Source organism: Azolla caroliniana, unplaced genomic scaffold (genome assembly GCF_043228905.1).
Source record: "Azolla caroliniana isolate FFs.n. ecotype wild unplaced genomic scaffold, voAzoCaro1.0.p SCAF_16, whole genome shotgun sequence".
Classification (NCBI taxonomy): Eukaryota; Viridiplantae; Streptophyta; class Polypodiopsida; order Salviniales; family Salviniaceae; genus Azolla; species Azolla caroliniana.
In genome coordinates this window covers 1,091,607-1,106,138 of record NW_028230451.1, presented here as the reverse complement: position 1 = coordinate 1,106,138, position 14,532 = coordinate 1,091,607, and the positions used below count along the sequence as shown (strand labels likewise).

Sequence of the window (14,532 nt, the reverse complement as noted above, 5' to 3'; positions counted from 1 at the left end):
GGTGATGTGAGTTCTTACAATTTTTTGACTTTGATGCTATGATGTAAGCCATCAAGCCAAGGACTAGAGAGAGAGATGATTAGATTGATAAACCACTAAGACCATTGGGAGAGACCAATTCAAATGAGTCTACTAGGCTAATAATCCCGCATTCAAGTTATTCCATCTATGACCCCGAGATATTGCTTACCGTTAGATGACTTCATTAAAATAAAGGCTTTTGGCCTCTAGAAACTATTCAACATTTGACATAGTATAACACACATGGCTTGGATGGACATAAACCGAGGATTCATGGGGATTGGCGATTGACATATTCATTTCAAGATTTTGGTTAACAATTCTCATGCTTGAATGTGGGTTCACCATGTCATGAGTTATGGTATGGGCATGAACCTACAAGGCCTACAAGGCCCCCTTGATTTTGTTTCTTCCCAAGCTTCTTTCCATCTCTTTGTGAGAGTTTGTAGACGCAATGTTACAACTCTCAATCTCAAGTGCACCACCACACCAAGCTATGACCATCTCATTCTAATTAAATAGAAGTCTTCAAATGTCTTCACTATTGCTTCCTCATCATAATTACTTGGTTAATGATGTTTAGTTTGTCAATTAGTAGCGTGATTTTGATAGTCATAGTGGAGTTTAGCATTTATTCCTATGCATCTCCGAATAAGGATGCTTGTGAGGTTCTGTTAGATCTTGACATACAAAAGTTGTACCTAATTCTGAACCTTTGTAGAGAAACCACCCCACACCTATTACAATATCCCCACATTATAGATGCATTCACACATCCACACGAAAATTATGCCAACATGAATAGATCACTAATATTATGATTTTTTTATTTGCATTTTGTTCGTAAATATGAGCATAAGCAAAACCCTTAGAATGATTAGGGGGAGTGACATTATTTTGTTGAGTCTATTCTTGACCCTTGAACTAAAGTAGGTGAGTTAGTCTATCGACAATCAAATGAATTTACATTTTGAAATGACCTAGAAATTCCATTGTGCACCATGGTTAGCAAATTCATGTCTCCTTGAGAAGCTTTAAATGTTAATATTAACAATTACAATGGAAGAAAATGATGTTATTAGTGTTAATGACCATTAAGTTGATTATGTTGTTATTGGAGGATGCTTATGATTCATGAAATGTATTGCATGCCTCAAACTTACATTGATCCATGAGCATGGTGTTACAATATCTTTAACTCTCAACATCCATTGTGTGAGACTAAATACCAAGAATTTCTTTGTCATCATTATACATGCATACACACTTATAGGTGTGGAGTATTTAATTGATCATGCCCGTGCCATTAGTTAAGTATGTAAAAAAATGATATCATGATTTGGAAAATCATTGGAAGTATTCTAAGCAGTAGAATACGAGGTCCATATGAACTAATTTTCATTTACAAGAATTTACAATAGGATCTCATTATATGGGTTATCAAAACTGGGCCTATTATGATCATGTGCTTTCTGTGAAGGTGATAAAATTGGGATGATGATTTTCCTAATTTCTCTTGCATTTCAATAACTTACTAATACAATTATCATATCTTCAATCAAGGAACAACTTTGATGTAAAAAAACTACGTAGGCTTCTCATTAAGAATTTACCACTTCAATGAATTTAGTATTCAAACATAATAATATGTACACACAACCCTATATCGATAATTTAACTTTGTCGTAATTCGCAAAATTGGAGCCTTTCTCCTTTTGACCATGTTGACGTGTTCTCTAAGGTATTAAATCTTTGTCTTGGATAAAGAAATGACTCTCTTGCCTATGTGTGTTCTAGATAGACAAATTGAAGTAAATATCTAGATTTGCAATGTAGTAACCCTTGGAGGACACTTTCATATGGTGTGGTATAATAGGCATTTGGATTGGATGCTTCTCATAAGCTATGTAACAAGCATATAATCTCATATTGGGTGGGTGTCCAACCAAAAAGAGAGTATTTGTGGGGGTTTGTGGGTGCACTATTCAAAGACCAAGTTAATAGCTAATGATCATCACACAACATGTTGTCTACTACGAAGATATAGCTCTCAAAAGGAGCACAATTAGTAAGTAGTTCCAAGAACATCAGAAATTTCCCAATAAGTAGACTTGGGAAAAGTCCCAATGATTGAGTAATAGTGTCAACCAAGGTTCACACATATAGGGCATATGTCAGTAGCTAGATACGTGAAGAGTTGACATTCACAAAATTCTATGCCCTTCATCTAAGTTGGAAAGAATGTATATGATTCTCATCGATTCCACATGATCTAAGAGAATCATATCTAAGAATATCCTTTGCCCTTTCGGGTAGTATTCCGATCGGTTGAAAAGAACAATGCCGACAATTGGATGGTTCGAAAGAATGGATGGAGACGAAGAAGATGTCAAGGAGCAAGTGAGCAAGCGATGTGTTGCACACGATATACAAGCAATGAAGATTCCGAGTGGCTGGCCATCGATGATAAGATGGACATAAGGAGATCGATGACCGATGACCGACGACCCGACGACCCATGACCCATGAGCCATGACCTGGAGACTGATGACCCATGACCGATGAATGTCTCGCTCCGAAGGTCAGACGGAACGGAAATTACACAACCAAAAACAAAGCCAAGCCAAGTTCTTTTGTGTCCCGAAATCCCCTGTTCCACTTTGTTCACAAAAAAACACAACACACGAAATAACATATACATATATGTATTATGTACAATGTATATATGCTCTGTTTTCTTTCTGTCTCTCTGTTTCTCTGCTTTCCTCCTCCTCCATGGCCACGATCGCGAGGGCTGCTCTGCTCCGCCTCGCCTTCCCAGCAACGACCTCCATCGCCGCTCGCTCCTCCTTCTCCTCTCTTCTTCCTCGATACAAGACACTGCGATGCTTCTGCTCTGCGTCGGAGCAGCCACGTGCACCTTCTCGGCTCGCGCAGACCCGGCGCCTCCTCGAGGACTCCGAATCACGGAGCTCCGAAGCCGTGCAAATACCCAAAGTCTCTCTAGGTGTCTTCTCATCTACTCTGGTTTTTGACAAAAAAATTCTCCTAAATACATACTTATATCCCGTGAAAATGTTTCTTTATTTTCTTATCAAATGCTCACCTGTGGCTTAATCCCTACCGTAAATCAATCTTAAGAGCTAGGTCATTCTCCTCTCTCTCTCTCTTTTGAGGTCAACATTTCGTCACCAATAATTCAATATTACTTCTCCCAAGGAGGCAACAACAATGATCAATGCCATAAATCATTTGCTTTAGTCATGTAACTGGAGATTTATGGACTATACAAACACGACATGTAAAATGAGGTGGTTCTTGCTCAACAGTATCCTCATTTGGCTTGAACCTTACTTTTCTTTCGTATGAAATCGTGCGTCTCTTACTCTCCTCTTTAGCTTCAGTTCAGTTACACCAAGGAGGGAGAAATTTGAATAGCTATCAGCATATTTGTTTAGCATTTGCATTAACTTATTTCAAATGCGGTGTTTGCAAGTGAGTCTGGGGGAGAAATCAAATAGCTGAATGATATGCTCATTAGCATTAGTTTTAACAGTTTGATTGTGCTGTTTACAGCTAAAACATATGTAACTACCAGTCGATAGTGTTTTCTTTCTTATTGGTGTTATTCACTGAGCATAATATGATACAAGGCTAACATGGAAATATATACAGCGAAGGAAACTATTAATAACGGATAGAGTGAGAGAGAACAGGATTGACATGGTTAAGATGATTAATATAATACAATTCAGTCTTAACAGTGCTTCATGTGAGAGTGACACTTTTATGTGCAGAGCATGTAACTGTGAATTTTGCCAGAAGTGGAGGACCTGGAGGGCAGAATGTTAATAAAGGTTTTGAAGAGTCCCTTTTTTTGGTCTGAATGCTGATTAATGTCTATCTGCCTTGTTTTATTTTTGGTTTGTTTTACCTTTTCACATTCTTCGCTGTTTGTGTCTATACAGTGAATACAAAAGTAGATATGCGCTTCAATGTTGAGACCGCGGACTGGTTACCTCAAAAGATCAGGGAGAAACTCTTACAAATGGTTTTACTCTCAAATCTTTATTTGTCCATTTTGTTAGATATATTTACCACTAGCTTAGTAGTTCCATATATAAAATTTTGCAAAATTTTCTGTCGATAAGCTCAACTACAATGCTAGCTATTGCGCTGATCTTGTTTTTTTTCTTCCTAAAGCTTGATCTTATGTTGCTTATTTTATTAAGCTTTACCATCTATGTTTCATGCAGGAAAAGAATCGAATTAACAGCCAAGGTGAACTGGTCATAACGTCAACAAAAACTAGGACGCAGAAGTAAGTTTGAGTTGCGCTTTCCTTGAGCTTCCAGCCCACATATTTGCATTTGATATTTGATTGCTTTTTTTCTTTTTATTCAATTAATTATAACAGAGGGAACATTGAAGATGCTCTCTCTAAGCTTCAGGTAATATCTGGAGGTGCGATTCACATATGTCTGTTTAGAAATGAATCATAATAGTATGATGAAGATGTTTACTTGTTTGAATGCAGGATTTGATTGATGCCGCCGCTTATGTTCCACCACCTCCTTCAGAGCAGACAAAAAGCAAGATAAATAGATTGTAAGTAAAGAATATGTTTTCATATGGATGGAATGAGAAAATTCATAATGTGACTTGACGTTTGGTTTTCGGACCAATATCAGTAGAACTAAATGCATTTGGAATGATATGATGCACATAGGTATGCATGATGATGACAATGATGAATTGATTGATAGAGCAGTAGTTGTCAAGAGATGTTGGATCCTCAATGACTTACAATCAGATGTACCGGTCTTGTCCATTTATGTCATATAAAGTGGCCAATGTTTCTTTTGTTACAGATAATGCTAGTGATTGTTAGTGGAAATCTGTGCTTTCTTGTTGTTGTGAAACTTGATATCTGCATGTATATCTGAAAATTTTCAGGGCAAGAATTGAGAATGAAAGAAGGCTAGATACAAAGAAAAAGGCTTCATTGAAGAAAGCGAATCGAAAAGGTGGCTGGGATTAAATGCTTCGTAGAAGTCATCAAATGTTCATTTGTGAAGGTAATTATCAAGTCTGAAATCTCATACGAACACAAAAGTTCTGATTTTTGTTGTAACATTTTGATTTCTTCACAGTTATTGCATGTGTATTGGAAGCAATTAATGGAAATGTCTCAACACATGACTCTTCAAAAAATCAATCACACTTTCAATGATACCCATTCTGGTGTGAAACTAACAGCTTTTGAAGTGATCAGCATTGGAAAGAATATATAAAGATTCTTTTGGATTCTTCTCAAGAATCCACATGTATAATATTGAACATAAATTCTAAACCATCTACTAGAGGATGGATGATGTATACTAGAATGTTGGTACATATGTTCCTGCTTGAGAATTGTATAAGTGCCAACATTGTTTCAAAGTGGAATGCATATTGCATTTTCAAAATACATTTTGAGGATGAAAGGATGAATTAACTAGTAGAATTGTGATTTGTCTCCACTTGCTATATGTTCAAAATTATGTATTACTTCGTTGTTGGGATATATGCTTGTATGCCTGCATTTGGGAGTATCCTAGGGATATAAATTGGTGTTTCTAGTATTTCTCGGGTTCTGCCTAGACTGAAAATTAGATCTCATATCAGACCATATTCAATGAGGCATTTGGTACCATTGAGTTTTCACTCTCTTATTTGCGCTTTGCTTCTACAGCATGCAAACCCTTGAGTGACAAACTGACAATTATAAATACATCCATAGAATGCTTTAGAGTTGTAAGTTGGCATATACATATATTAATAAATACATCAATATGCCAGACAATTATTATTCAATGTGCTTCTAGTATGACCATCTTCAATCATGTAGAATTTTCGTTCAAAATGTTTATTAGGTTAATAAAGCTTAGTATCTAGCAACTTGTTCGATTATGAATATACATAATGATTCATATATATATAATACTTGCTCAATTGTTTAAAGTGTGTGATGGTCAAATTAGAGGTATTGGGTTCAAACCCAATTGGGACTAAAAATGGAAAACAATGTAGAAAGGGGATATGATGGTCAAATTAGAGGTATTGAGTTCAAACCCCATTGGGACAAAAAATGTAAAACAATGGAGAAAAGTGATTAGACGCAATGCATGATAAAAATGAAAGTAAACTCTCAAGTATAACAATAGAGTGTGTGGTAAAGGCAAAATTAGAGGACTATTTTTTTTTTAAAGATGGGGGGAGCTTTTTATGTATTGTATGTTTGTGGAGGAACTTCATTTGGGCCTCTATAGATGCAATTGGTCTTCATTTCAAGGCCTTCTAGTCTAGAGAGGTGGAAGGTGTTGCTACATTTGGGTAGATATCCCCAGTTCATTCACATCACCATGGGTCTATAGGTGCCCTTGTTGACAACAACTCATCAACATCTTTGAATAATGCATGCAAGGGTGTGTTTCACCTAGTAAAACGAGGAAATGCAGGGATTGGTTCCCCTGACTAGACCGTCATAAATAAATTCCAACCAAAAATTTGATGCAAGTGGCCTAGCTCAACACCTTGGTATCATTTAAATCCTTATTATGTTGTGAAAGTAAAGGGGGATATAACTAAGCTTCCCCATGTAGACTTCATTCAGCCACTCAACGATATGATATAGTTGCTACACCCTATTGTATGATTGGCCTAAAGAAGAATGGCAAGCTCTAATAGGCATACATGGATTATTGAAAAGCCTAACACACCCATTATTACCAATCCAAGAGTTGTGGAAATTCATGATGGACAATGGAAAATAAAGCTTCTTGTTGTTCAAAATTGAGCATCCATAAAAAATTTGTTTCACATGCGATCAACATAACTTGCACAACTTGAGGATGAATTGAAACTATGTAATCAACATCAATGGAGGTAAATGAATATTTAAGCAAGATTGAACATAAGTATGCATTGAAAGAGAAGAAAATGGACACTAGGACTTGTAACATACGTGAAATGAAAACACATGCACAATAAAGTCATGGATTCATATATCCGATCCCGATTCCCCTATTATGCAAGTTATGGAGCAAGCAAAATATGTCAAAAAATTTGATGTTTTGGAATCTTGTGAGGATGCTCTAGTTTGCATCGTTTGAGTTGCATTATGACTTTATGGATCTCTTTACAAAGTAGACTACATGAACTCACTACCTCCTCTTTTATATATAATAATAGGTGGCCTAATTACATGAAAATTGCTTTGCTAAGTAAGATGAGTCTTGCATTTTTACATTGACATAGATATGACACATACGTTAATGGATAGTACATCTATAGATAAACAAAAGCACATGCTTATACTGCCTATGTATGCATGTCAATGCTTACACCTAATCTATATCTACGCATATATGTATGTACATATATGTGTGAAGCATTGATCGAGAATCAATGTGCATCCATCATTGCACTTAAAAATGTCAATGGAAGGGAATTAATATCTACAATTGGTCAAGTTAGACTCAACCCCTGATAAATTTCAGAGTTGAGAAAATCTTGCAATTGAGTGATAATCTTCTTCAAATGGGTCTATAGTGTTGGGATTTCGGTCCCTCCGGATGGGATGTCCGGAAATGAATGACGGCAAGCCCGGTTACGGTTACGGAACCAGAGGATGAAGAGTACCCGGCATGAAGCCGGATGAAGAGTACCCGGCATGAAGCCGGATAAAGACCCGGCTACGGAGCCGGATGATGAAGACCCCGGTTACGGAGCCGGATGACGAATGTACCCGGAGAGAGATCCAGATGCGGGGACATATGTGTGAATATGTTTGCCAAGGGCCCTTGAGGCTATATTTGTAAATAGCCCGAAAGTCATATGTGTATAAATATGACTTAGGGCAAACTGCTGTATGTTGCTGCTCATTTTTCTGTTTTCCACTTAGAGGGAGCGAAGTGAGAGCAGCCGAGAGAGAGAGCGAGAGAGAGAGAGATAAAGGAAGAGGTAGACGCCTCTGTGTAATACCGCCGTCTGTGGCGAGGACAGCGAGCTCAAGGTCGTCGCCTTGCAGCTCGCCATTGTACATTCCCTGCGTATAGTGATAGTTGGAGTATTTTTCACTCCCGTGGTTTTTCTCGTCTAGGGTTTTCACGCTAAACCCTGTGCATTCGAGTCTCTCTCTCTGTGTTTTTCGATTTACTGCTGCATTGATCCGTGTTTCCTCGGTTGTGGCCGAGAGGTGAAGGTTTGAAAGCGTCAATTCCTAACAAAGTGGTATCAGAGCGACGGCAGTGCAGAAAATGGAAGGCGGCAGCAGCGGGCAGCCGGGGATGATGGTGCTGAATGCGCAGAACTACGCCGACTGGAAGATAAAGATGGAGGATCTGCTCATTGTTCGGGACCTGTATGAACCGATCGACAGGTCGGAAATACCCAAGGGGGTACTTGAGACGGAATGGAGGCTTCTGAACCGGAAAGCCGTTGCAACCATTCGGCAATACGTCGACGTGAGCGTTCTACAACATGTGGCGAACGACACCAACGCATATGAGATGTGGCGGAAGCTGTCGGGCCTCTACGAGAGGAAGAATGCGTTGAACCGGACCTCCCTGATGAGGAAGATAGTGAACCTCAAGTACCGGGACGACGAGAGTATGGTGGAACACGTAAGCACGTTCATGGGTTTCGTGAACCAGCTTGCGGCGATCAAGTTCCCGTTGGAAGATGCAATGCAAGCCATCATCCTGATGTGTACATTGCCGGAAAGCTGGGAGAACTTGGTGGTGACTCTCAGCACCTCCTGCACCGAAGATAACTTGTCCCTACAAATGATAAAGACAAGCATTTTGAACGAAGAAGCGCGTCGGAGAGATAAAGAACCGGCCTCCGATCCGAAGATGCTGCTTTCCGAATTGGATCGGGGAAGACAACGGAACCGGAGTCCGCAAAGACGGGAGAAGTCGGGGACCCGGTCGCAGTCAAGAGGAAGGCCCACATGCTTCCACTGTGGGAAGCCGGGGCACTTCCGAAAGAATTGTCGGCATTACCGAAAAGACAACGGAGCCGACGACACCGATTCGAAGAAGTCACCGGAGCGAAACGGTGCATACCGGGGAGCCACGGACCGGAGAGGTCCGGATCGGCGAGGGCAGGACCGGAAAGGAACGACGGCACTCGCGGCAAGTGAAGAAGAGATAATGCTCATTACCGAAGAGAGGGAGCTGAACCTTGCCGGTGAAGAGATGACCTGGGTGGTCGATTCCGGAGCGTCGTTCCATCTGACCCCCGAGAAGAAATACTTCTCATCCTACACAGCCAGTGAGCACGGCTGTGTCCGGATGGGAAATGAAGGTACATGCCGGATTGCCGGCATAGGAGACGTGTGGCTGATGACATCAACCGGATGCAAGATGCTGTTGAAGGATGTCCGACACGTTCCGGAGGTTCGATTGAACCTGATTTCGACCGGGAGGCTAGACGATGAAGGCTACACGGGTAGCATCCGGAACGGTGTCATGAAGTTCAGCAAAGGGAGCCTGATAGTAGCTCGGGCCCGGAAGATCAACACACTGTACCTGATGAATTCCTGGCTATGTCCGGAGGAGCTGAACGTGGCAGCTGACACTGACGGTGAGCTGTGGCACAAGAGACTGTGCCACATGAGCGAGAAGGGGATGAAGAGGCTTGCCGAAGACAATCTGATACCGGTAAAGCACGTACACCTGGGGAAGTGTACCGACTGTCTGGCTGGTAAGCAGAACCGAACCTCCTTCCACTCAAGGCCACCGACGAGACGTAGCGCACCATTGGAGTTGGTGCACACTGACGTGTGTCAAGTAGAAACGAAGTCACATGGCGGAGCCTAGTACTTCGTGACATTCATAGATGACCATAGCCGGAAGCTGTGGACGGCACCGATGAAGACAAAGGACCAAGTATTGTGCGTCTTCAAAGAACTCCACGCGAGAGTGGAAAGGGAATCCGGCAAGAAGCTGAAAGCGATACGAGCGGATAATGGAGGAGAATACCGAGGGCAATTTGAGGAGTATTGCCGTTGTCGCGAAGATTCGCGCGTGCGTGTGCTACTCGAGCGACCACCGGGGTCTTGGACTGGGGAGGATGTTCGCGGAATTATCGAAGAGATGACGATCAATGTAAGATTAGACGGAATTTGTTCACTTGAGAAGAAGAAAGATTGTACACTTGAGAAGTAGAAAATAATGAAGAAGATAAAGACAAATATAATTATATTGATGATAATGGTGTTGGTGATATCACATATTGAGCCCCCCTTACACAAGCCCAACTAGAGGCTTTTATAGGTCTTTCCATGCTCGTGACATGCACAAAACCATGGGCTAAAACCATGGTTTTGTGCACACGGTTTTGCTTATGTCATGCACAAACCATGGGTTTAAAACCATGGTTTTGTGCACATGGTTTTCTATGGTTGTTTCGTCTATAATTTGTATATGAAAAGGAAATACATACAATCTACACTATATGATAGTTGTCCTAGTGGTAAGGCAATTATCTTGTATGTTAGAGGTGCAAGGTTCAATCCTTGCTTGCACCCCTCTGTATGAACTCAAGTGCCACTAGGCTAGGTTTATTTGCTAAGTGCATGTGCAATGTTGCACATCCTTGGTTTATTCGTCTCACTCGGTTTCACACCGTAGCCGAAAATCGTCACGACATCCACCCCCACCAAACCCGCACATCCTCCGGTATGTGCCGAGAAAGGTGAAGAGGTGAGATCTTTGGCAACGGTGATCAACCGAGTTCCTCTGCACGCTCGTCGACTTCGTCTTCCACTTCGAGTATGCGCAATCTTTCCAACCGAACCACCGTAGCCACCCGATCCACCATATCCGGCGCTCACACCTTCTTCCCCGATCGGTTGTAGTAGATCTACCGAACGATGTCGTCGATACGACCGCTCTTCCTTCGTCCACCGCGCGTGTCCTTCGATTGGACTCCTGGCCACTCCTCACGCTCACCGTCTTCAACTGGGTATTGTAGATCGTTCGTGTTGATCTCCGATTAGGCCGGGTTTGCCCTTGTCCGGATCGGTCTCCACCGATCGCTTCTTGGCTTGGTTGGCCTTCGTCTTCATTCACATTTCCCCGAGTCGGGCTCGACCGATTGATTCTGGCTGGGTCGGCCTCCTTTTGGATCGGAATCGTCCGATCGATTTTCGCCGAATCAGGTTTCGGCCGGGTCGGCCCCGGTCGATCGGCTCCCATGTGGATCTTCCTTCGTTCGGGTCGGAATCCCGGCCGGATCGTCTTCCGGTTCAACCGGTTCTCGACTCTTCCTTCCTTCCCGCATGCAACCTCTCCATCGAACTCAACCGCAGCTTCATCCTTGGCCTCCACGTCGGCCATATCCTTCCCTCTGTGTATGCTCGCCTTGAGCCATATTGTCTCCTCTTCGCCACCTCCTTTATCTTCGGTCTTATGTCGACACACGGTCTCGACTGCCGAAGTCTCCGGAACCAGTGTGAAGGAATCCCTTCGTTCATTTACATTTACCTTGTCTTCTTCATCGCCCTTCCGGTCGTCCTCTTTTTTGTCCACACATTCTGTCTCTCCGGTCTCACGTTGGCGCACGTGCACAATCGCCGAAGTCTCTAGAATAGGTGTGGGGATATCCTTTCTTCCTCGATCTTCTTCCTCCTTGTGTTGGGCCTTTGTCTTCCCGTCACCACCTTCCGTCTCTCCGGTCTCACGTTGGCACATGGGCGCAACCGCCGAAGTCTTTGGAACAATCGTGGAGAAAGTCTTGACATGGCTATCCGTTGTCGACTCGTCCATAGCCACCTCCGACTTGATGTCGTTTGTCATGGCTACCTCCTCAATCTCTTCAGACTCAAACACTTTTTCTCCCTCGATCATGCAAGCTTTTCTCATGCTTGCGCCGTCATCACCCGATGTTTCGTACACAATGCGTGTTCCAAAACATTTATCCTCCCTCGAAGTGGCGTTCGCCGTCCTCGAGTCATCGGCCTCCTCCTTCGCCGTCGTTTCTTTGTAAGACAAGAAGGTGACTTGTTTCACACCTTCTCTCTCGGTACCGTCATACCGAACCTTAGCCTTTGCATTGGCCACTTCATTAACCCGCATTTGTTGGGAGGTCTCTTCTTCCTCGATCACCATTCGCCTCGGTTTTGTCTCCCTTCTAAGCTTCATTTCTTTTGTTGGTGGTGCGTTGTTGCATCTCGTCCCTCTTCGATCATCCCTCATGGGCCGTCTTGTTGTCGTCGATATTCTCGCTTGCCCCTTATCGTGTAGTCGGCATACACTTTCCACTTTGCTCCAATCCTCGATGAGGCCATTTGCACCATCATCTTCTTCGAGTTTGAGGCCGATCGCCATCCTTTCCATTCGATCGATTGACTTCACGAACATAAGGACCTTATCGACCCCCACCAATCTTTGTTCCCGCTCCGACAATTGAGAAAAATGATGCTCGAAGTCTACGAATGCTTGTGTCGCGCCTTGGTGGGTCTTCGCTGATGTCACCCATTGGTCGAAGTTGCGTCGATCTTGTCCCTTTAGTCTCTCATAGTCATATTCCTCCAATAGAGCCTTCTCGAAAGTCGCCCACGAATCATGAGCTTCTAGAAGCTCTGTTACATGTTTGAAGATCGGTTGAGACACCACCCGACAAAAGTACTCTAGCCTCATAGCTTTGTCCACACCTCTTGAATCCATCTCCGCATTGTAGACTTTTAGGAAACTTTGGACTTCGGCACCATTGAAATAGCTCATTCGTTCGACTACTTTGTCGACGGCTTGTTGGGCTTCATTTCTTCTTTTCTCTTCTCTCAGAAACTCCATCATCCTTCTTGACATTGCCTCCATGAGATATTCGACATCCATCTTCGTCCTCCCCTGCTGCTCTTCACGTCGGGTTCACCAAATGATGTCGCGAAGATTCGCGCGTGCGTGTGCTACTCGAGCGACCACCGGGGTCTTGGACTGGGGAGGATGTTCGCGGAATTATCGAAGAGATGACGATCAATGTAAGATTAGACGGAATTTGTTCACTTGAGAAGAAGAAAGATTGTACACTTGAGAAGTAGAAAATAATGAAGAAGATAAAGACAAATATAATTATATTGATGATAATGGTGTTGGTGATATCACATATTGAGCCCCCCTTACACAAGCCCAACTAGAGGCTTTTATAGGTCTTTCCATGCTCGTGACATGCACAAAACCATGGGCTAAAACCATGGTTTTGTGCACACGGTTTTGCTTATGTCATGCACAAACCATGGGTTTAAAACCATGGTTTTGTGCACATGGTTTTCTATGGTTGTTTCGTCTATAATTTGTATATGAAAAGGAAATACATACAATCTACACTATATGATAGTTGTCCTAGTGGTAAGGCAATTATCTTGTATGTTAGAGGTGCAAGGTTCAATCCTTGCTTGCACCCCTCTGTATGAACTCAAGTGCCACTAGGCTAGGTTTATTTGCTAAGTGCATGTGCAATGTTGCACATCCTTGGTTTATTCGTCTCACTCGGTTTCACACCGTAGCCGAAAATCGTCACGACACCGTTCGATGGGAATCCGGCTCGAGTTTACTGTGCCGAAGACGCCGGAACTGAACGGGCTGGCCGAGAGGATGAACCGGACCATAATGGAGAGGGTCCGGAGTATGCTGGCGCATGCGAAATTACCCAAGGGGTTTTGGGCTGAGGCAATGTCGACGGCGACATACGTGATAAACAGATCACCCTCAGTACCTTTGGACGGAGACACGCCGCAGAGAGTGTGGACCGGTAAGGAAGTGTCCTACCGGCATCTGAAGGTGTTCGGGTGTCTAGTATATGTGCATGTGGCAAAGGACCGGAGAGGAAAGCTAGATCCAAAGACCCGGCCATGCATATTCCTCGGTTACGGCAACGATGAGTTCGGCTACCGAGTATGGGACCCGGTCGACAAGAAGATATTCAGGAGTCTTCATGGAGGACAAGACACTCGCCGACTGGGAGTCGGAGAAGAAGATGAAGAGCTCCAAGTCGACCGGTGAGAATCAACTCTACGAAGAGCAGTCCCGACCGGCAAGGGACCGGTTAGCACTCGAGGATCCGGCCGAAGACGGTGAAGAAACAGAACCGGCCGAGGAAGATGAAACTGATACCGGAACCGGCCCCGATCCCGAAATGGATTCGGATGAAGAGGAAACGGAGGAGCCGGTTACCGAAGCTCCGGAATGGAGATATCCTCTAAGAGAGAGAAGGGCCCCCCGGAGATTTCCGGAACCAGAGCACATGCTGCTAACCGACGAGGGGGAGCCGGAGAGTTTCGAAGATGCAAAGCTTGACACCCATAGCCGCAGGTGGTTAAGTGCCATGCAGGAGGAGATGGATTCCCTACATGAGAACCACACATATGAACTTGTGGAGTTGCCAAAAGGAAAGCGGGCACTTCGAAACAAGTGGGTGTTCAAGCTGAAACCGGGAGATGCCGGAAACCCCCCGAGATACAAAGCC

At 43.2% G+C, this 14,532-nt stretch overlaps 1 protein-coding gene across 3 annotated transcripts; it reads left to right on the top strand.

The window, feature by feature from the left end:
• Nucleotides 1–2,772: 2,772 nt before the first annotated feature.
• On the top strand, nucleotides 2,773–5,491 carry LOC147853450 (Class I peptide chain release factor). 3 transcript variants are annotated; one of them, XM_087332686.1, is made up of 8 exons: nucleotides 2,773–3,028; nucleotides 3,819–3,878; nucleotides 3,990–4,072; nucleotides 4,278–4,342; nucleotides 4,439–4,472; nucleotides 4,559–4,629; nucleotides 4,978–5,099; nucleotides 5,175–5,491. In XM_087332686.1, exons 1-7 carry the CDS (start codon nucleotides 2,797–2,799, stop codon nucleotides 5,060–5,062), a joined length of 630 nt encoding a protein of 209 aa, XP_087188812.1. In that variant the 5' UTR covers nucleotides 2,773–2,796; the 3' UTR covers nucleotides 5,063–5,099; nucleotides 5,175–5,491. The 3 variants fall into 3 exon arrangements, with proteins under 3 accessions (XP_087188812.1, XP_087188811.1, XP_087188813.1); XM_087332685.1 differs by having other exon boundaries at nucleotides 3,777–3,878; XM_087332687.1 differs by lacking the exons at nucleotides 4,978–5,099; nucleotides 5,175–5,491 and having other exon boundaries at nucleotides 4,559–4,633.
• Nucleotides 5,492–14,532: the final 9,041 nt, after the last annotated feature.